A 23,084-nucleotide genomic window follows, 5' to 3' on the forward strand; every position below is an offset into this window, starting at 1 on the left:
AGACTCTGCAGCTTCCTTGACTTATAGGATGTCTCAGAAACGGATCAGGTCTGACCAGATGGACATACTGTAACAATAGTCTTTGCTATGCAGGATGTCTAAGGGACGCATCTGCAGCGTCTTCATAGCAAGGCGTGAAGACATCGTCACAACCTCTCTCTGTCTGACCAGATGGACATACTGTAGAAATAGTCCTTGCCGTATGCAGGATGTCTCAGGAAAGCATCTGCAGCGCCTCAATAGCCAGGCATGGAGACATCCTCACACCTTGTTCTGTGTGACCATATGAACATACTGTCTCAATCTTTCTTGCTTCACGACATGTCTTGGGAGAGCATCTGCATTTCCTGGCAGCTGGGCATGAAGACATCGTCACAACCAATCTCCGTCTTACCAAACGGACATGATGTTGCCATCTTCTTTGCTATACAGGATGTCTCAGGAAAGCATCAGGTGTGCCTCAATAGCCAGGCATGAAGACAGGACATTGTCACAACCTATCTCTGTCTGACCAAATGGACATACTGTTCCATTCTGTCTTGCTATACAGGACGTCTCAGAATAACATCTGACGCTATATAGATGTCTCAAGAATTGTAGAGCCTAAAATTAATGTCCCGAAGACGTCATAAATAGTGCATACTCAGTGCATAAATTTTGAATTCTTTTTGACCTGATTAAATGGATAGGACAATGCAATCTTCCTCTCTTTTCAGAAGGTCTCAAGAAAGAATCTGTAGAGACAGACTGTTGCAATCTTCCTTGTCTACATGACGTCTTAGAAAAGGATCAGACATCCCAGGGGAAGTGAATGTCCTGGATTCTCCTCCTCTGAATTTTCCCAGAAAGAAATTGAACCAACAATAGCATATATTTCATCCTTTATTTACAAAAATTTTTGTTCATCATATCTAACCGACAGCAAAGAAAATCTTAGATATTGTCTCCAGATGTCTCAACCAAACGAACAATTTTGAAAGAGCCACCACTAAACTGTTGCGGAAAGTCAAAATGTCGGTCCATGTCACAAATGTGAACATTTCCATGTACATTTCTCAAACAAAGTTTGTGGAGTGAATGTAAATAGCTCAGAACATCACTTTTCAAAATCAAATTACCAAACATACAGTTAGTTGTTATCACTTTTTGGCAGCTTCTTTCTTCTCTTTAGTATCCTTTGACTTCTCCTCCTTGTCTCCAGCAGCCTTTGCATCCTTTTTATCCTTACTGTCTTTATCTTTCTTATCCTTATCCTCGGTTTTCTTATCTTTGCCCTCGTTTTTCTCAGTGTCCCGATTCTGGATTTTGTTATTAATGAGATTATGTAACGCAATCACGGAACGAATCAACGACGCAAGATACACCACCAACATCTGGTCGTTTGTTTTGACGTACACAGCTTTGACAAACGACTGCAGATTTACGTCTGGTAACAAGTTGAACACGTCCTGGAGATGATAAATGATCTGGTGATTCACCGGGAGTTTTCCTTGTGCGACTTTCTCAAGGTAGCTGTGGATGTCCTGCAGCTGGCTGTGTAGTCCTTTCAGGCCTTGGAGTTGGTTGGTGATGCGCTGTGACAGGGTACCCACTGTTGTGTCTTTGATATCCCTGAAGAAGGATGGGAAATTTGTTTAGAGAAACATACATAGTAAGAGACTCGTTAAACTAGAAACTACCGAAAAAGGTAATAGAAAACATTTTCCACAGCAAAAGTCACTTCAAAAAATAGAGGAGGTAGCGCTTTGAGCAGGGTGACCTGGAAAGGTGCTTTACAAATTCTATATTTATTTATATAGGATGTGTGTGCAATCACTCATCAGATGTCTACCATGTCGTTCAGTTGAACCAGTGAAGCTAGACAGCTGGTTTGTCCAATTTTCTCATCTCGTTTACAACATTGACTTCTCCTGTGTTCCCTCTCTATTCTAAACTTTTCTGCATCTTTCTGTAAAGTATGCACCAAAGACGATCTTGTTTTTACATCTTGCACAAAACAAGAGGCAATTTAAGTCAAGTGGCTTGCCCAGGTCTCAAGGGATCTTCAACATACCTGAGTAAGTGTTCAACGCCGACTTCTTCAGCCTCCTCTGCTCCAATCTCACTTGGGACGTGTTCAAAGGTTTTAGTGGTGGGAGTTCCATCCTAGAAAGAGAGGTCAGTCAATGTACAGCTTGTGAATGAATTTTTTATTACCGGAGTAAAGATGGAGTTGAAATAAGCACTGGTTACGGAGACATTAGACAAAAACATTTGAAAAAGTTTTTGAAAAATAAATGATGTTTAAAAATACACAATACATTATCAATGGCTCATTGTGTGCTGAACAATTTTGCACCTGCCCAAATAAGGGTTTATTTTGGCTAGCAAACGCAGATGTTGGTCTAGAAAAATGTCCAAACAATCGGCCGACCAAAAGATCAAGTGACGTAGAAAGCCAAAACAAATTTGGTGCATAGGAGTAGTCAGCTGAGAGACCATCGTAATATGGCTCAAGTCTGCATTATAAAACAAATCTTCAGAGTCAAAGTGCAACAATGACCGATGTCATGGCCAGTGGGGACAAGACTGTGCTAGTGACACAATACAATACTGGTCTTGTTGGTATGAAGCCAAAATGGGCTCTGTTACCAACATAAGAGCAAAAGCAGGAACAAAGAATTCTTCCAAACTCACATCATGGATTTCCTCCACGGCAATATAGGCCTCGGTAGGCAAACCGAGGTCCTTTGGTTTGGCATCAATGATGACAAGCATCTGAAAAATAACAGGACATCATGATATCATTTCTTGGAAGCGAGATTCAGAAGAATAAAATGTGTTGCAGATATTAGCAATTTTTTTTGAGATGCCAATTTTGGACTTTGCAGCATACAAGTGACGTGTTAATTTCACTCATTCATTCACTGGTCAGGGTTTTCAGAAAACACATACATGTACTATAACAAATACCACTTCATGATAACATCAGGAAAGCAGGGTGGTATGGTCTATTCCAAAAATAAATGGTATGCCAAGGTTTTCTCAAGTTAAACAGAGTCATCGCAGTGAAGAAGGATCTGAAGGCATGTTCCTTTTCAAACTTTAAACAACAATCTTAGGTTTTCTACATCATCCTTTAAGACTCCATTTTGTAAAGATCAGTTTCTCTTTGTGAATGTTTTCCTAGCTTGAGGCGAGTTACAACCAACTTACAGAGTTTGGGCAGTATCTTCGGATCAACTCATTGATGACAACATCGTTCTTGTGCAGTTTAGGTCCAGTGTGGTACCAACCAACAATTCTCTCCTTGGCTGAAAACAAAATAAAAAAGTTTGGAGTTGGATGCAAAAGTTTCCAATTAAGAGGTTACCAATGTGTTCTTTCGGACATAAATTGCGCTAAATTAATTAAATTGAAAGTTCAATGAGTTAGTATGGCACCCCAGTTGGACCAAATTGGTCAGGTGCTTCAGTCTTCCTCATGCTGTTTGTCCAAAGCTGGGGATTGTACTGGTGAGACTGAGAGCCAGGGAGTTTCAACACCAGTGGGCCTAGCCTGCACACTGCACTTTTAAGGTTCTTAATACACATCAGAGTTTTCCCTCTTCTTGACCGATTGCCTACGAAGGCTAAGGAGGCCAGTCTCCTCCGTCTGTATCTCACTCTGATCTTACCATTAACTTTCTTGAACATAGTAGCCATATTCTCCAAATAGTCATGATCTAAGAACCAGACGGACTTATCCTTGTCGTCTTCATCAAAAGGAACTGAAAGATGATAATTTTGAAACAATTTACAGATCAATGAGTCCGATTTATTTTGGAGGCTTTTATATGAGACCATACTACAATCAAGATGTACAGACCGGGGGAGCTGGCTGTACGTACCCATAAGTCTTTGTGGTAGTCTCGCGCGTACCGGATATAACCCATCAAGCTTTTCTCCTTCAGAGAAATACTGCGTTGCGCTCAAGTGCCTTATAAGGCTGTGAACAAAATTAACGTTCGACCAATGAGAAAGCCACATTACCCTGCATACGAGGTTGGACGCGTGATCACTAAATGACAAGTAAAAATAGAATCAGACCACATGTTTCTATATGTCAGAATGCTGCCGTTTGCGCTGTAGTACACGTGTGTTGTCCAAATTTTCGATTTCAAGCAAGTTTAAGGCCAACCTCGTGTCCACCAGACTAATGCATAATTGGCAGTTGAGCGCAACGCAGTATTTCTCTGAAGGAGAAAAGCTTGATAGGTTATATCCGGTACGCGCGAGACTACCGCAAAGACTTATGGGTACGTACAGCCAGCTCCCCCGGTCTGTACATCTTGATTGTCGTATTGTTTGCTTTCCAAATTTCTTTGTCTTTCTTCATCATTCTCTTTCCGATTGTACTTTTAGGGGTGTCTATCAGCCCAAATAAGCAAAATGATGAGACTGTAGGCCATTCCTTTAGTTTAACATAAAAACAAATAATGATCATCTCACCAGCAAAACTATTGGAGACATCAAGCACGCCTTGTCTGTTTGAACCCAGCAAAACGCCAACAACTCTTTTCATGTTTCCAACTTTTCCCATCCGATTGAAATGATCAACGACGCTTAGAAGCACAAGTGGATGTACAACCACCTTGGTCACATTCTTTTTCTGTGGTTGGGGTTGTGGGGCAGGTTTCTCAACTGGTTCTGGCATGACTATTTCTTTCAAATATGTGTTTTGATGAGGTTTTTGATGAGAAAATCGAACAGAATGACTTCACACTTTTCCTTGAACCGGAAGTTTCAGAAGCCGACAGGAAGTGTAAGAACTATCTTCTAAAATACTGAAATTACGCCGTTAATATTGAACTAAATACATCATCTTTGTTCTTAACTATAATATTAGTATATAGAGCTTGGATTAAGAAGTCTTTCAATATGAAATCGGTCAAACTATTAATTCTATTGCAGTTGTATCAATGCGCGAAAGAAGCTGGTTAAATTCGTATAAAATACGGAATATGCAGGCGAAACGAGGCACCACATATAGTAGAGAGGTCAAGATCCCAAACACAGACGTCAACACATATGCGTAGACGTAAACGGGGCACTTGGATGTTAGAGTAGTCGTTAGCTTCCGAACTAAATACCAAGGCATAATCCGTCGGAATATAATAGGATGAACACTTTTCCCAGGTTGACGTTTTCTACTACACTGGTGCCATAGGAACTAATAACAAGATAAGACTTTCAAAATTAGACACCTGTTGTCAGAGTGGCACTTGCTCTTGACGTTACGATTATCGTAAAAAGAGCTGAACCTCTCTAAAAGGACGGCTACGGTGTGCCAGTTGCTGGGCCAAGTTTGTGTTTTTCGATGACTTCATGGCGACGGCCAATCTCCCGGGCGCCGGGCCAATTTCCCAATTTACATGCACCCATTTACAGAGGCGACTGACGAGCCAACTGTGACAGAGACAGTAGGTCGAGTGAGACTTAGTGGTAATGATCACCATTGACCACGCTTGGAGAATGGGCGACGGCGTCATGCAGACGAAATTTAATTTTGTCAATGTTTTCTCCCATATAACACTCTTATTTATAAATCTATAACCATGGCAACTGAGCCTGCAAGAGGAAGGCCCTCTAAGGAGAAGAAACAACGCAATGGCCCACTCAGCCTTGCCCTATATCAGCACTTTGTTGACTATTTGTGTGGTGAATTTCTGCCCTCCCCAGAAGATTTGCTGCGCGCCGGATTCAAATCTGAGGCGAATCATCCATTCAAGATGCAAGAAAAGTTCATGTTTTGGGCGACAAAAATGACATATGATGAAGAATCTGGTTATGTTGTTCACAAACAGTCCCAGAGATTTATCATACCATGGGAGAAATTCGATGAAGCCATAAAACAGGCACATGTAACTGATTTTGGTGAACTCCTGGGCGAGAATGAGGAAGGTGCCACGCCCAGAATTGGGTTGGGTTTGGATGGACGAAAAACTAAAGTCAAGAAAAGATCTGCTCATAATGGACTCAATGAAACCCTTAGAAATGTAAGCCATCATAAGTATCTAGGGCCCAGCAAAATTTGATTTACTAGAATTTGAAAATGATTGAGTCAATGAGTGAGACAACTTACAAGACGAGCAAGGTCATGGCATAGCCAAGCCAAGTAGGCCTAGGCCTAGGCCTAAGTAAATTGTTTTGGCTAATTTTGTGAATAAGTTGTTGTTTGACTAAATTTAATTCCAGACCGAGAATAAGTGCAGTGTTTAATTGGACTCGCAAGCGCTTTGCCATTACCCGAGCTTTTAGGCCAGTAGGCCCTACATCCCTGTTCAGTGTTAAAGCTCAACTCCCTCGAGTCCCTGCAGAGGATATGGAGTCCAGCCGCTTCTCTCAAAATTCATGGCTGTCTTTGCAAGCTAGGTACCCATGGATTCACTCCTGGGTGAAAAGAAGCGGGTCAATGCCTTGCTCAAGGACACAAAGATGAAACGCTCATTGATTGACAGTGATCCCTCCCACTCCCAGTGTCCAAACCCACATGGACAAACTACTGATTAGAATATCAGCCTGGCACTCTAAAAACTATGCCACTTATGTCAATTGATCATATCTATCATTTTTAGCGCAATCTTTTAAAGATTTAATATTCTGACGAATGGTCCTATTCTTCAGCTTCAGAGTGTCTACACATTTGGAAGGCGTTCGTTTGGGATGACAACAGATATTGTCAAAAGTGTTCTATTGAAATGTGATAAGAAGAAGTGCTGCCTTTTCAATCGAATTTGGGGACCCAGGAAAAAAGCAGACGGTTCTAAACTTCCAGAGGAAGATAAACTGGAAGAAGGTGGGTATATAAAATGACAAGGCAAAAGGTCATGTTGACAGTCATTACAAGGACACAATTGTCACAACCTATAATTTGAAAATATTCTAAAAGCGAACAGCTAACCTTTTGTCTTGTCATTTCAAAACAAGGTTTGAAATCATCATTGGATAGGAGCTCAGATATTTTGAGGACAATTGTCTCAGCCTGAGTGTCATGACACTAAAGACAGTCTTCCTCCAAACAAAGCCTCGTCACTACAATCATGAAAATGGTCTGAAATCATGTTGTGGACAGTCACAATCATAGGTCACTAGATTTCCAGTTACAGGACGTTGTACTACAGACAACAGCTAGATCTAAAGACAATCACACAATTTGAAAACGTTCCATTTGTTCAGTTCAGATTGACGTTGGTCCAGCTAGCAGCTTCAGTTAACAACATGTACTTTGGACAGGAAACTCTGAAAATCACGGACACCAGGGACATTCTGTGACAAACCATTATGTCACAATATTCTGAAGTTCATTCTGTACAAAGAAGCCACTATCTGACTGTTGCCAAACTGCCCAATTTTTCTTGTGTTGAGAAGAAAAATGCCCATACCAACAATATCTAAATGTGGATGTGTCTATCTGTTGTCCTATAGTGTAATCTTAGTCAGACTACTGCACCCTCCGCGTTCATTCCTAACCCAAATCCATAAAAGGTTATTCTGTTGCAGAGACGGATGATTATGATGGTAGGCAAGAAATCAGCCCTGATGGAGACACTTTAGATACTGCAGAGGAGGTTGACCCTTATGATCTTGTCTTCGGTTGTCCCACAGAGTTACCTGACTTTGGTTGTTCTGATGCATACAATACTGCTGCAGCCGGCAATGATGATGTATTTGCTGATAATCCTCAAGATAAGTCAACTATGGAGTGTTCCAATTCCTCAAGCAGCAATGGGGCTCATCCCATAGATTATTCTAAGAAAAGTCTGTCCAGCTCTAACATTGCAGCTGACAGATTTCATACAGATGGTACTGGTATCAAGAGAGCTGTGGAACATCCTGAGATAGTACAACACCCTGACATCTGTCGACCACCTTCGAGTGCAGCAGGCGCTCCCCCTGATGATGAAGACAAAGCTGAGTTGTCAGCCGACAGTGATTGTTTTGAGGTATCGAAGACGATCGATGGGATTCAGCGTACTCGTACTGTCCTAGATGGCGTCACTTTCTACGAGTATGTCTATCCTAGCGAAGACACTGGAGAGAAGACAATGGGTGAGGATTCATATTGTCCAGAGCGAAGGGCAATATTTCACAGTCTTAAGAAATGAGGAAATTACAAGGCGTAACTTAGGGTGACTTCCAGCCAACTTGCTTTCCAATGGGTAAATTGGTGACTAAATAATCACTAGATTTGCATTTACAGACTCCTTTTGAATGACATTGCCACAGGTATTATTCCATGTTTCTTGGATAAGGTCACATATTGAGGTGGGTCGACTTTTCATGGACAATGTCGGATACTCTGGACACTCAGTAAAACCTTTTTTTGCAGTTGTAAGCATACTCGAAGACACATTTAGACCATTCATATTTGCAAAACCTCATGAAGTGCCAGTTAAAAGGAATGTGAGGTTGACCAATTACCCTAAACTTGAGAAGCTTGTGGAGGTGCGCACTTTCAAAAGCAAACATGATATGCAGTTACTCTGTGGAGTATTGGAGGCTTGATGGCACATGCTCTATTTTATGTACTGTAGAACCTCTCTATTAAGGACACCCTTGGGACTGACAAGTGCTGTCCTTAGAGAGGTGTCCTGATTAGAGAGGTCAAATTTAATGAAAACAACCAATTTGGGACCAAACCTAGTGTCCTTAACAGAGAGGTGTCTGGTAAGGGAGGTTCTATTATATATGCTGTTGAAAATGTTAGGGAATTTGCCTAAATACTCCAGGTACTTCATGAACATTTCTCTTTATTACAGCACTTGCCAAGCGCAAGAGAAGGAAAGGTAGTGACATCGAGGATGGTGATTATGCCCCAAAGCAGTGGAAAAGATGGCAACAAGTAGACCATATGCCCATGACACGACGATCGAGCAGCAGTGACGGAGAGAAGAAAGCAGATGCCACGATGCCTAATTCCAAATTGACAGAACATTTGGATTATCTTACAGGAGTTTCTGACATCAGTTCTGATGAGGAGGTAAAAGAGAATGTAGGTCCATATAGCGTCAGAAGAAACAAGGATGGTACGGCATGGGACTACGGTGGTGACCTCATTGATCCGATCATGAGTGCAGAATACGTAAAAGAACAAGAATGTGTAAGGAGTAAGCCTACCTTTGGGTTGGATGGCCAGGCACAGGTTGATCGATTTGAAACTATTCTCGACATCGACCCTGGTCCAACAGAGAACAAGGAGAATACTAGTCAGTCGAGAACATCTGCTGAGGTAGGAAAGACTGAAGACAGGGAAAAGAGGCTTCAAAATCAACGACTTTGGACAAGTACTGCAAATCTGAAGCATGGCAAAATGGCTTCTGTTGATCGGGAGGATGCTGAAACGGACCAAAGAAAAACCAAACCAAAGGTTACTGACAGTCCAATCAATGCCCATGGAAGACACATGTTACCTTCATTTATGGAGAGTTTAGGGCTTCAAGCATGTCCTAGACTGCAAGCTAGCATCAGTAGTAGGGACCTGGTGATTGCAGAGACAGGGGATGTATCGGATGAGAACGAAGAAGGGCTGACTACATCCAGAATGACTGAAACGAACCCATCAAGTATCCAAGTACAGAGTGCAGTCCCTGATCAGACTTCTGAAGATTCTCTTGACACAAGCTTTGACGATCCGGTTTCTGAGGGCGTTGATGTGGCCGGCTATGTAAACTATGGATCATCCCAAGCCGATGAAAATTCGAATGCGTCTTCTTCACAAGTGTCTGATGCTGATTGCAATAACGAGAGGCTAGACATTACTGAGGACAAAGTGATTTCATCAAAATCAGATTTTTTAGATGGCAAGGAGGCAATTTTGCCAAATGGTAGAAAAGTTCGAGTGTACTGTCGCAATACTGAATATTCTGAGCCCCGGGGCCCAAAACCAAGTGAAAGTCAAGAAGTTGACGTCAACGTTGTCTGGGAGAGTGAAAGAGATGACAGGAGGGAAGTCCAAGGCAAACAGCGTTGCACATCTCCACTTATTGGAGGCAACCGTAACATTGATCCATCATCACAAGAATACAGGGCTGAAGTTCCGATTGGTGTTATCCATCCGATTCAACACAACTTGACGGGGGATGGGGATGAAATAGTCGGGAGACCAGCTCATGAAAATGCTCCTGCAGACTTGGAAATTTATCCAGAGGTTACTGATCCAGTGCATCAAGATGATATGGAGGACACCGCAAACAGATCATGTGCAAAAGGTGATGCTATAGAGATGCCACTCAGTCCAGTCTTGAAGAAATTGGACCCGGATGTAGCTCTTCCTGGGACACCAAACAACAGTGAAAAGAGTGATTTTGAAGACCATTTAGACAAATCTCCAAGTACTGAAGGGCCATCCGTATATGCAGTAGAAATGATTCAAAATAAAGAAAAGATGTTTGTACCACTTGAAGGTGTGGAAGATGGACTCAAAACTCCTGGTTCCAAAACGCCCTGGGGGCATTTCCAATTGAAAGAAGGATGCCTGCTTCCTAGAGATGCCACTCCACCCTCTAGGATTACAAGAAGCCAGATGGCTGTTACATCCACGAAAATATCGAGTCCCATAGAGCCTTATCCTCAAACTCCCAAAACCCCTCCTTTTCTTTCTTCAATGGGAGGCAACATATCGGTGAGCCAAAGTCCACCAGTGAAAAGTCCAGCAATGAAAACACAAATCTCAGAAAGTGATTCCGATTCCAAGAAGACCATAAAGATTCTCAGTGGTTCCAATGGAAACTACTACTGCTTTGAGCCAAAAACAGAAAGCTACAGAAGTATCCTACCAAATACTAAACAGGATCCAACGAACAGAAGTCTCCAACCCAAGAAGATCAGACCCAAGTCTACCCTCCCCAAGACTGAGTGGGATCCGAACAACCCAAATCAAAAAATCGATATAGAAGTAGAACGGGATGTCCACCAAAAGGTATCATCAAAAGCACGCACCCGTAATTTGCCACTGAAAGTGAAGATTATCACCCAAAGAACTGGTTCCGATAAAAGCAAGTCAACAATTGGGGAAACACCAGTAAGCCAGGCTGCAAGTGTCCCTGCCACTGTTAAGAAGGTGTTCGTGGTCAGAAGTTCAGATAGGCAAGTGTTGCCTCAATTGGGGCAGAATGGAGAACAGTCAGTCTTGAAGAAAAGAAAGGGTAGTATCAAAGAGGAAAATATCTCATCAAACAAGGGGCTGGATAACGCAAGTAAAGGTGTCGGGATTAGATTTGTCACTACGAATTCTACGAAATCACCGGGAGTAGATTGTAAACGAACTGTTAGGCAGCTGTTGGGTTTACAGAACAAAGACATCAAAGAGAACGAAGACTCTGTTCCCATGAAGCTCACGATGAATCTGACAATCAAGGAGTTGATGAACCTTGCTGAGCAAGTGAAGGAACCACTGGGGATTCAGGGAGACAGGGACAGTGAAAATGCTTCAGATGTGGACCATGGACAACCAGGAACGGGTGAGCAGACAACAGGGGATTTGGATGAGGCTGCGGATTCATTTCAAAATCACGGTGAAATTTTGGAGCAATTTGTTGCTGGTATGGACGTGAATAATAACTCTTGTGGTGATGAGCGTAAAGTTAGCAATGCGAAGAAAGACACAGGCCAAAGATTTGATCAGTCTTTGGGTCGGACACTTCCAGGGTTACATTCCATGCCGCAAGTGACTTTAGTTGATGTCACAGAGGAATGCAAGAAGAAGTCAAGACAGGGTGACCAAGTGTCCAGCAGTGTCCTGGAACTCGCAGGTCAGGAGCTTGCTAGTACGCCTACGAAGAAAAGAAAGCACTCCAATCTACCAACTGTAAATTCCTTAAGGAGAAAGAAGGAACAAATAGCTACAATTCAACAGCTCCGAAAACAGGCAGGCAGGTATGATTATAAGAAGGAGTTGGAGAGTGTAAGAGAAGATATGACAGAGGAAAAGTTTCGAAGACTTCGGGAACTTGTCGAGATCCGCTTGGAGAGTCAAGAGGCAAAAGTTAGAGTGACACAAATCATGAAGCAGAGAATCGAGCTGATGAAACAATGGGAATTGGACAGGGTTGGAAGTGTTGTCAGAGAGGAGCAGAAGCTGGATACTATCAGTCGAGATGCAGGGAAGCCAAGCACTAAAGTTTCAAGCTCAAGAGAAAAGTTGAAAGCTGCAATAAACCTGGTGAACAGATGTCATGACAAGGTCACGAAACTACAAGATGCCGATTCAGGAACGAATACCACCAAACCAACCGCTCCAACGAATGCAACCAAACCAAGAGCTAAAACAGTGGGAAAGAAGCCGGAGGCACTACAGAGAGGCAGAGTACAAGTAACAGCAGCTGATGAACGAAGTACAACTGCTACAACACAAAATGCAGCCATTGCAGGACAGAAGGCAGAAACTGATGGTCGGATGGCAGGAAATGCAGGACAGATTGCAGAAGCTGCAGGACGAAAGGCAGAAGCTGATGGACAGAGGGCAGAAACTGATGGACGGATGGCAGGAAAGGCAGGACAGATTGCAGAAGCTGCAGGACGAAAGGCAGAAGCTGATGGACAGAGGCCAGAAACTGATGGACGGATGGCAGAAAAGGCAGGACAGATTGCAGAAGCTGCAGAACAAATGGCAGAGGTTGCAGGACAAAAGGCAGAAGTGGCAGAACAGATGGCAGAGGCTGATGAATGGAAGGCTGCGAACGCAGCACCACAGAATGTAAGAGAGGCATTACGGAATGCACAGGCTGCAATACGGAATAAAGAAACTGCAGCAGAGGCTGCTTTGGATACAGGCAGGATACCACAGAATACAGCAGCTGAAGGAAGAAATAAAGCAGAGAGTATAGGACAGGCATCAGAACCAAGACAAAGTCCTGCGTATTCAAGACCAGAGGTAACATATGCAAGACGGATAGAACTACCCGATCATGGACAGACTAGTTGGCCTACGAGAAATCACAGACTAAATATTGCTGATCAAAGACAGAAAGCAAATGATCAAGTACAGAAGATGGCAGAAGAACGACGGACGGCTGCTAATAGAGAAGCTGATCGGAGACATATGGCAAATGATCAAATACAGAGGTTGGCACATGAAAGACAGATGGCAACTGATAGGATAGATGATCAAAGGCAGATAGCAGCAGCTCAAAGACATGTAGCGGCTGATCAAAGGCAGATGGCAGCTGAAAGGATAGATGATCAAAGGCAGATGGCAGTGGATCAAAGACATATAGCGGCTGGTCAAAGGCAGATGACAGCTGAAAGGATAGATGATCAAAGGCAGATGGCAGTGGATCAAAGACATATAGCGGCTGGTCAAAGGCAGATGACAGCTGAAAGGATAGATGATCAAAGGCAGATGGCAGTGGATCAAAGACATACAGCGGCTGGTCAAAGGCAGATGACAGCTGAAAGGATAGATGATCAAAGGCAGATGGCAGTGGATCAAAGGCAGATGGAAGTCAATCAAAGGCAAAGGGCAGTAAATCAAAGACAGATTGCAGCTGATATGATGGCAGATCAAGGAGAGATGGCTGAAGTTCAAAGACAAGGTTTATATGATCAAAGAGAATTTATGACTTCTGTATCTGGTAAGGTCACAGCTACAGGAATGAAATTCTATTATAGACAGCCCAAGTCAACTGCAGCAACAAGCACCATGGCCACCCATGCCATCAGCAGTCCTTTTGAAAGTCCTGAATATATTCCTGCAGTAAAGAAAAGAATGGGGCATAGGAGAGTCAAGGGATCAGTGATGGACCCCTTAGAGAAACAAAACATCAATCTAAACAGTGTATCTCATGGTGATCCTGGGCAGACGCAGTGTCATGGGTTGGGCAAGCAGACTACAGCAGCCCCTGCTGCAGTGAACACCATAGCTACACTTGGAGAAGCAGGCAAAAGGCAGCAACCAATGGAAATCAACACTGGGATGGCAACCAAACACCGTGTTGACTCTGATGTTTTGGACGGCGAAGCAAAGCGCCACAGGAGGTCACGAAAAAGGATAAAACGTACAGAAAGTGGGGACGTTGAACTGAGCAGAAGTGGTGAGGGTGGCGCACTTGAACTGATCAGAGCTGGAGATGGAACGAAACGAAAGAATCCGATTCCCATCAGCAGCATGCCACTTCCTACTGCTGCCCATTTTGCAAAAGTTGCAAACATCAAATGCCCTCCTTATTCACAACCCAGGAGTTGTGAACCGTACCAGATGGGGTTGGACCAATCAAACAGTTCAACTTGTTTGAGCTCACTTTCACCACCGGCTTCAAATGCCTGCTGCCCAATGCCAACTCCAAGTGCTACCTGCGGTGTATATACGCATCCTGGCACCACCTATGCCTATTCTCATGCACCAGCCTACACGACGGAACCTCACGTATCAAATTATGTAACACCTCAGAAACAGCATCAGAGAGGTCATGGTCAGTGGATCTCCGAGGCCACTCCTCCGGCACCGGGGCGAATATCCACCCCAGATAGCAGTCAGCAATACCAAATGATGCCAGTTCAACCAGAATGTGCCCAGAGGTCATCCCATTGTTTGTTCCCAACAAACCCTTTTAGTTTTGTCGCAGCTGACTATCTGCCTGGTGTGGTTGGTGTGCCAGCTGCAAAAGCAGACGGTAAGTAACACTCTGGGTATAATATAAATAAAGCTCACTTTTATAATATAAACCGGGCAATGCTGTGACCATTTTTTGCGATTTGAAAGAAAAAGTAATACGTTGTCAATATATTAAAAGTTGAGTGAATACTGTAAAATGGGTCAAGAGCTGTTGCAACTTTTCATGTACTGCCATGCTGTCTTGAAAGACGGGACAGTTCCTGACCAACTTTACAATAATTCTCACCCCAAACTTCATTTTCGCAGCAAAAGATTCTTCACTCTCCATGATTTTTTTCCAGTCAAGAAAGGACCGAGAGTAGTAGATGAGTACGAAATACTGACAAACACCATCAGAGACATGAGAAACTTTATCAGGCCTGCCCAGGCTGGCAGACGATATTCAATGAATATTCTTGGCAATATGTGTAAGTATTTGTCTCTACTGATGAGGCCTTACTGCACAAAGTTAGGACAGTCTGAACTGTTGAATTTAAGCATTTAGCGTAATCATAAGTTTTTCATCCAATGCCAAGGCACTGGGTGTCTTTGCTGACCATCAAACAGGAGTGTCGGCGGCATAATATTCTTTGTTAGAAGTACTGATGTACAAGTACTTGTAGGAAACCTCCCATGGCAGACACCTCCGTTAGCAGGACGCCCTATATGATAGCCAGCGATTCTGGTCCTTAATAGATTGTTTCTATACAAATAGACCTCTGTAATCGAGATACCTCCCTACAAAGGACTACAGTGCACATAACAGTCCCAAGGGTGTCCTTAAAAGAGAGGTAAAAATTACCCATTTGGGAACAAAACCACTGTCCCTAGTAGAGATGGTGTCTTGCTCTACTGTATTTGGTTGAACGAATACCTTTCCCATCATTCCATAAATTGACAAAGATTATATTTTCTAGTGATTCCAACAGCGACAGATCAAGTCCAAAGGTTCAGGAGACTTCTTGATGAAGAGAGGATGAAGGATGTGAAACAATAGAAGACAAGGTTCTTGTCGATTCAAAGTACTCATACTCATACTCACACGTAAAGTTCACATTGTCACTTTTCACGGTTCACGTGACACGAGTCACTTGTCTTAAACATATTTGTTAATTGACGCTTGATCACTCGACATGAAATGACATAAGGTGAAAAATGACTTGTTTGTTCTTAAAGTGACATGTTGCAAGTGACATTGTGAACTCTATGTATACCCACCCCAAGGGACACAACTGTGTGGATGCTGTAAACCCAGACAGGAGCCCTTGTCACTTTCTAGGTGTACGTGATGGACACAGCTGTGTGGATGCTTCAAACCCAGACAGGAGCCCTTGTCACTTTCTAGGTGTACGTAGCAGGTGGTCAATTGCTAGGTAATGTGATGGACAGTGCACATGCTTACTGTTAGCGGTATTGAAACGTTGCACGTGATGTGTAATTAGGCAAAGCAGGTGATCCATTTTGCACATGTGCAAGGTTACGAGTCAAAAGTGTCCCAAGTCAAAATATCCCCACATTGGCGAAAGTCGAAACGTCCCCACTTTTAAATTCTGTCAAACTTCATTCTACCTAGGATATTTTGACAGGACACCGACCGTGAGGGGGAAGTGGGAAATTCCATTATAGTTGTGACCTGAAGCTGCAAGTTTTGACCACTTAGTTAGTAATGTAACTCATAATGTATATTCCTGATGAATTTTATTTACTATCGTGCAATGAAGTTTTATCAAGGACAGTGTCCAACTTAAAGTAAGAGTTGCATTTTATAAGCATTGATTTTGTCGATACTTTATACCCGGGTTGCATTTTATTTTTTGTTTTGCAATGAACTTTTATAAGGGACAGTGTTTCACTTTAAGTTATTAAGAGTTGCATATGAATTAATTTTGTAAATGTTTTTAAACTCAGGATGAATTTTATTGTTACAGTTTTTCCAATTTTCTGCCATAAGGGGTTAACCCTCTACAAGTAGTTTCCAATGTTTCTCTCAAGCAATGCATTTTCAATTTACCGCTGTATCAGCCGACATAAATTTATCCGCACATCATTTGTATATGAAACATGTGAACTACCCTAGTATATATCCATATTTTTACACATTCAAGATGATGACAGCAGCTATGTGTCTCAGGTGGGGCCTTCATCTTAGAGCAGGCTGGAAATACCCACAGGACAATGCAACCAATAGTTGAGCTAGATATGATTAACTCATTGACCAGCGGTTTCAAAACCAGGAACATGAATGAAATATTTTTTGGCGAGGATTTTTTTTACACATTTTGATTGTTCAGTATGATATTCATGATATTTGTTCAGAATGCACAGCAAATGTTCAGATTGCACAATGTTTGTTACTTGTTAAGAATGCACAGCATTTGTCACCAAGCATGACATGTATATTTTTTGTTTGTCCGGGATGCAGAGTATGCTCCTCTTTAACTGTACTTGGTGCATTTTTCATTTTCTGATTAACTTTCTTGTTGAGAATAGATCATTCTTCTGTTAATTCTTCATATGGGGGGGGGGGGGGGGGGGGGGTTAGTTGGGGTGTATTCAGCAACAGGACAGACAAGGACACAACTTAGGAATGAATATAAACTATAATCTAATCGTCGAGACCTCCCCTCACACACATTGACAAAAGCTCCTCCCTCATCTAAGTGAAGGTGTACAACATTTTTAAGTGGATATTCCTGCTGAAACTAGAGCCTACTGGTTCTGGACTCTAGACAGGAGGAGCACCTTGCATAGATCTTGTTCCAAGAGGATGCCATCCTAGTAGCTTAGATGGACCTACTGAACAAAAACAAATAGGCAAAAGTTGATATCATAATAATATATTAAACTTTCTGTCACTAAGAACCAAATAATGGTTTTAAAACGAATACAGCATCGTTGAGAATATAGAATGAATGGTTGATGTCTCCTTCGCATAAGTATGGCAGTCGAGTGAAAGAGACGAGCTCTAGTCCAGCGGGCTGGAAAACGTCACGCACAATGCTGGAAGCTTGTTCTTCGAACGTGTTTCCTGAGATTGGCAGGTTTTCTGAAGGCTTGTTTCCATTTGAACCTGAAGAAGCAAAGGACAACTGATTACGACTTTAAAATGATATATCATAAAGAGCTTAGCTGAGGCTTTACAAATCAAATCTGACGTAGGTAATTGTAATGCTTTACGGCTGAGAGATATGGTGAACAACCAGAATCGCAATTAAGAAGCTCTAACGCCTCCTTATATAAGAGTGTCACCTCAGATGGACTGACTGAGTAACAAACAAGGATCCAGGAACCTGTCAGGATTGAAATCCGCTGCCGTCGCTGGCGTTGAATCGGGATCGGGATTTTATACCGTGAGAAAACCATCAGTCTGCATCACCCGACAAGCTACGGTCATGACAGGACCTCAGGATTCAAGGAGATACAGCCAATCTCATGCGACATGGACCAACATTTCTAACTTGGATGGGATATTTTGTTTGCCCTGGTACAGGCACCTCGTACAAAGAGTCTCAGGCTTATGCCACATTCAAAGGTTAAATAAAGTGACTTGCCAAAGGTCACAAGCACATTGTCCATGTCTGATACATCAAACATTGTTTGGATTACGGGTTGACCCCTCAACCACTAGGTTCAACATTTTCTACAAACCTTTTTCAACATAAGGAGAAAACGGCAGAACCACAGCTATAATGATGCGTCCATCTGGTTTGAGAACTCGTAACATGTCCATGAGCATCGTCACCGGATGGTCACAGCGGTCTAGGACGTTAAGACACGTGATGACGTCATACGCCACTGAATTCTCATTCCACTCTTCAATACCTAGCACCCTGAAAAATAGCGAGTATTCATTTTACACTGATGAGAGAGACATCCCACAAGAAGAGAGTGGTTTTACAGTAATCTCAGTCACACTCATAATCTAACAGTCCTGACATCTCCTGAATGATTTTACAGTAATCTCATCGCATTCTATGTCTGACGTCTCCTAATTGGTTTTACAGTAATCTCAGTCACACTCATAATCTGACAGTCCTGATATCTCCTGAATGATTTTACAGTAATCTCATCGCATTCTATGTCTGACAGTCCTGACGTCTCCTAATTGGTTTTACAGTAATCTCAGTCACACTCATAATCTGACAGTCTTGAAGTCTCCTGGTTGATTTTACAGTAATCTTGATCACATTCAATAACTGAAATCTTTCACACAAACTTACTCGTAACCTCTACTTTTGAGGCGATCTACCATTGGTTGAGACACCTCAGTGGTGTAGACATTCTTGAAATGACCAGCAAAGTTTTCGGTTACCACACCATCACCAGCACCTGGAATAAGTCATTAAAATAATTCTTAAAACAGGACTTTTGACTCACTTGACTTGAATCCTGTCACTGCAATTCAAGCATAAGTTACCAAAACAATTCCACCACTTCCTCCCGTCCTGGGCTTCTTTCTCAACCTGTATCCAGGTCACAAAAAACAAAACCACATGGAATACTTTACTTGCTATACTTTTGTAAAGAACACTCTGTTGAGTGAACAATTTAGCTGGAAAATTTCCAATGTCGACAAGACAAAGAAACCTTTTGCAGCAAGTTTCAAATCGAATTTTGCATTTCGTGTTAAAATATTCCTACTTGTGCTGCTCATTCAATGTCAGACTTCGAATTTTATTTCAAAAGGGCACAGCAGTTTTTACAAAAAACAACTCACCAAGATCAAGAAGGTTGTCTGCGGTCCAGTCCGGTCCTATCTTCATCAGTGTATTGAACTGTTGTTTGGAGAAGACAAACATTGAGCCACGCCCAAGATACCTGGAAGTTAGACCAAATACCTACAGATCTTATGCCAGACAATATACATGTAAGGCCTACCAGACAAGCTGATACATGTATCATCGGAAGACTTTTGATAACGCTACAAAGTTTAAAACATAGCAGCAGATGAATTATTATCATTGAGATCTTACCCGTTGACCGATGTCACCGTCATGAACCAAGTGAGGACAGATTTGACTAGACTCTGCCATATTTGAGTGAAGAGCCAATCAGATTTCTCAAAACAGTTCTCAAGGAATTTTGTCGTTCCTTCATCTTGGTGACTCTGGTGAAATTTTAGACACAACTCCTCAGAAAGGCTGGCCTTGTTAACCTTATACCACTGCAAAGTGAGAAAACAACATACATGTAATAACATTGATTATAGACTGAGGGCTACAATGTGCATGTACCGTTGATTAAAAGAATAGGGCTCCACACTCATGATCTAACATAACAACACAGGCTACCCACACTTCGGACTAAATTCTACATTGTGCTCCGAGTCGCTGCACCATATTTTTCAGAGTTTGGCTGTCTTTTCGACATCTTTTCTGATGTATTTTCAGCCTGCGAGCAGAAACAGATACAGATATTGAGATAAGTACGAAACTGATAACAAAAGTACATTTTATACGACACTTAAAGGCCTACACCGTTCGTTAAAAATTTTGAATTTGAAATTGAATTAAAAAATTAACTGGACCACAAGTGATTATGAATGGTGTACCCCTTTAAGAACTCCAGTCCCAGATAAGCTGATGGTACGGTTTGCGCATAACTGACCAATCAGCCGACAGAGCCAGAAAATGATGTAAATCATAATCAGGTGTGCTACGTCATTTGCTGGCTCTGTTAGCTTAATTAAGTGTCGTATGACTTATTATAACAGACAGGAACACGACATCACGATACATGGCTAGGGTATACAAGGAGTTTTAAAAATTCTTACAAAAGTATGATTGGATTCCCTATGCCGCTCATCATTGTTAATTCTGTTGTACATCGCTCTTGTAAGCGGACTCCGCAGCCGGAAAGCTGGTTCGAAGCCTTCATCTCTATCTCCCATCCTGCCAATCTTGTTGCTGTAGTGAGATCTGGCTGCAGGCTTGGTTTGGGGAAACCCCAACCTCTTCAAGAAACCAGATTCTTGGCCCTCCGACTTCGCCGCTGTTGCGGCCACAAAAACAAAAAGTATGCAGCTAATAGTACTCATACATACTCCTTACAACATTAAGTACTGATAAGATCAGTTTTTGAAATAAATTACACCTGAAATAAGGTGAATGTACAGCTTTTCCTTATACTTTTTAATCAGCAAGTGTATCTTGTCAAAGCACATTCGAAAACGAGGCTCGGAATTCCCTTCTATTTTTACAAACCATGTGGCGTCCAGCTGATGAATGTATTTACCAGTGCCGCGCGCGCAGAATCTGATAATAGAGGGCGACACCATACGGTGTCGCACCACAGACCTGTCCGTCGTTTACCATAATTATACCTGCTCTGGGGCTAAATTACTATTTGGTACTGGCGCCTCATCTCGAGCCAGGCCGAAGTGAGCACCCCTGCGAGCCTGTTACCTAGAAGAGATGTTGAAAGAAACCCGAATAGCAGTTGTCACAGTGTGACATGTTTATGATTCCAACTATAAGGATCTGAGAGGATGACCACCGAAAAAAATAGTCTTCGGTTTTGACCCGCCAGTTTTTCGTTACCAACTCGCGCTTGCTTGGTTATAGCCTCATCTCTATAGCCTTTCTTCTCTGACTTTTCTATCCTTGTTATATGCAAGATGGGACGCGGGGGCATGCAAGGCTGGACTTCTTTATGACTATTATTTTACGTCATAGTCGAGTGCGGGAAGGGGGCTGTTGAGGTCTTATTTTCACGTGCCTGTGTGTGGCCATTCTCCAAGCGTCGACAATGGTGATCAACGTTACCAAGCCTGCCTCACTCGACCTTTTCTGTAATAACCCAGAAGTCGGCACAACCAGCTAACCACAATTTCACTGTTTCAATAAGGGGCCTTAAAAAAGTGGACAAAGAAGTAAATATGTGCATACCTTCTTTGTGAATGACCCCTGGGGATGAAACTCGGTCCTTGACACTTAGCCTGACATACGAAGACCGTCAATTTAGTCTAGGCGACGGTAGTGCTGTCTCGCGGCAGGAAGAAGAACTGAAATCTTCGTCCGAAACGTTCAGTTTTACTTTCTACCGCAAGACAGCACTACTGTCGCCTAGGCCAAGGATTTTGTGCATATGGCCTTTTAGGTTAATGTTATTGACATAAACCTCATGTTGTCCCTAACCCCCCCCCCCAAATTTTGCACGTTTGCAGGTGATATGTTATCCTGATGCAATGCAAATGTCCCTGAGGACAGGTCTCACAGTCACAACCACAAATAGGTGTTCAGATTTCTGATGTTCCTAGGTCAATTTCACAACCAGAAATAAATGTTGGTGTTCAGGTTGACAGGTCAATGTCACAACCACAAATATACCTCAGTACGGATTTCCCTTGAAGACAGGTCAATTGTCACAACCACCAATAGGTTTCGGTGTTCAGATGTCTCTTCAAGACAGGTTTGCATACACAAATAAGTGTTCAGATTATAGATGTCCCTTGATGACAGGTCAATGTCACAACCATAAATATATCTCTGTATGGGTTTCAGATGTTCCTTGAAGTCAACTCATTTCAGGTGTCCATTAAGACCAATTCAAAACCACAAATATGATGTCCCTAGAAGACAGGTCAATGTCACAACCAGAAATATCTCTGGTGTTCAGATTTCGGATGTCCCTTGAAGATTGGTCAATGTCACAACCACAAATATATCTGTACAGCCACCAATTTCAGTGTTGAGATGTGCCTTTAAGACAGACTCACAGCCACAAATAGGTGTTAAGATTTAAGTTGACCCTTGAAGACAGGTCAATAACCTCCGGTGTTTAGATTTTAGATGTCCCTGAGATCTGATGTTGTGACTGTCTCATCCCTTTTGACTATTTGCATGAGGTGGTGCTGCCATTTTGTCTTTCAAAGATTTTGGCTGGATGTGACTGTCCTGCCTGACCATCATGGCAACATGGTGGAGCAGCCAGGTACAACTTTGTCTGGTTGTGACTGTCTCTTCCCACGGTTTTGCCAACACGTTGGAGCAGTCAGGCCTAATGTGGTCTAGTTGTGACTGTCTCGCTTTCACAGTGAGGCTGCCAGGTCCCTTTCAATCTGCTTGATGCCGTCTCGTATCTTTTTCATCATGTTGACAGGATGCGAGGGCTGCCATGTCCTATTTGGTCTAGTCCATCATCTTGCCGGTGCAGAAGTAGAAACTGTCCCCTGGAAAAACGTGTCTGGCTCCTTTGTACAATTGTATTTGCCGGCTTTTTTCCGGGACATGGATGTGCATACCCTTTCCTATGGGAGTAACCCTTCCCTCGGGCATTCCATCTAGTCAGATTGGCAAGCTTCAGTTACAGCAGTTGGCTACAGTCCCCAATTAAGAGTCAGATTAAAGATAGGTTGAGGCCAAGACTTTGAGCTTCAAGACGGAACTAGTACCCTTAATCTCTTGCTGGACATCCGCCCCTCCCCTTATTTTGCCAGCAAACAATCTCGCAATAAAATGAAGAGAAGAACTATA

The 23,084-nt window shown here is 42.5% G+C and overlaps 2 protein-coding genes across 3 annotated transcripts; both read right to left on the bottom strand.

Moving 5' to 3' along the window:
- Window positions 1-869: 869 nt before the first annotated feature.
- On the bottom strand, window positions 870-4,860 carry LOC135495424 (26S proteasome non-ATPase regulatory subunit 7-like). Its single transcript, XM_064784047.1, has 6 exons — window positions 4,470-4,860; window positions 3,656-3,748; window positions 3,196-3,293; window positions 2,677-2,757; window positions 2,054-2,145; window positions 870-1,611 (listed from the first exon to the last, which is right to left on the bottom strand). Exons 1-6 carry the CDS (start codon window positions 4,672-4,674, stop codon window positions 1,140-1,142), a joined length of 1,041 nt encoding a protein of 346 aa, XP_064640117.1. The 5' UTR covers window positions 4,675-4,860; the 3' UTR covers window positions 870-1,139.
- Window positions 4,861-17,225: 12,365 nt separating this feature from the next.
- Window positions 17,226-21,541, bottom strand: LOC135495907 (protein-L-histidine N-pros-methyltransferase-like). 2 transcript variants are annotated; one of them, XM_064784928.1, is made up of 7 exons: window positions 21,498-21,541; window positions 20,384-20,601; window positions 19,584-19,774; window positions 19,328-19,428; window positions 18,831-18,939; window positions 18,259-18,440; window positions 17,226-17,680 (listed from the first exon to the last, which is right to left on the bottom strand). In XM_064784928.1, the coding sequence occupies exons 2-7, from the start codon at window positions 20,498-20,500 to the stop codon at window positions 17,466-17,468; spliced, it is 915 nt and encodes a 304-aa protein (XP_064640998.1). In that variant the 5' UTR covers window positions 20,501-20,601; window positions 21,498-21,541; the 3' UTR covers window positions 17,226-17,465. The 2 variants fall into 2 exon arrangements, with proteins under 2 accessions (XP_064640998.1, XP_064640997.1); XM_064784927.1 differs by lacking the exon at window positions 21,498-21,541 and having other exon boundaries at window positions 20,384-20,766.
- Window positions 21,542-23,084: the final 1,543 nt, after the last annotated feature.

The sequence above is a fragment of the Lineus longissimus genome, chromosome 11, assembly GCF_910592395.1.
Source record: "Lineus longissimus chromosome 11, tnLinLong1.2, whole genome shotgun sequence".
Taxonomy (NCBI): Eukaryota; Metazoa; Nemertea; class Pilidiophora; order Heteronemertea; family Lineidae; genus Lineus; species Lineus longissimus.

Excerpts from the sequence above, each read along its gene's own strand:
- LOC135495424 (XM_064784047.1), bottom strand. The coding sequence starts at position 4,674 with ATGCCAGAACCAGTTGAGAAACCTGCCCCACAACCCCAACCACAGAAA. Across the intron at positions 3,294-3,655 it reads TATGTTCAAGAAAGTTAATG|CCAAGGAGAGAATTGTTGGT; the intron begins GTAAGATCAGAG and ends TTTTGTTTTCAG. Across the intron at positions 2,146-2,676 it reads CCGTGGAGGAAATCCATGAT|GATGGAACTCCCACCACTAA; the intron begins GTGAGTTTGGAA and ends CTCTCTTTCTAG.
- LOC135495907 (XM_064784927.1), bottom strand. The coding sequence starts at position 20,647 with ATGAGTACTATTAGCTGCATACTTTTTGTTTTTGTGGCCGCAACAGCG. Across the intron at positions 19,429-19,583 it reads ACGGTGACATCGGTCAACGG|GTATCTTGGGCGTGGCTCAA; the intron begins GTAAGATCTCAA and ends TCTAACTTCCAG. Across the intron at positions 17,681-18,258 it reads TTCTCCTTATGTTGAAAAAG|GTTCAAATGGAAACAAGCCT; the intron begins GTTTGTAGAAAA and ends TTGCTTCTTCAG.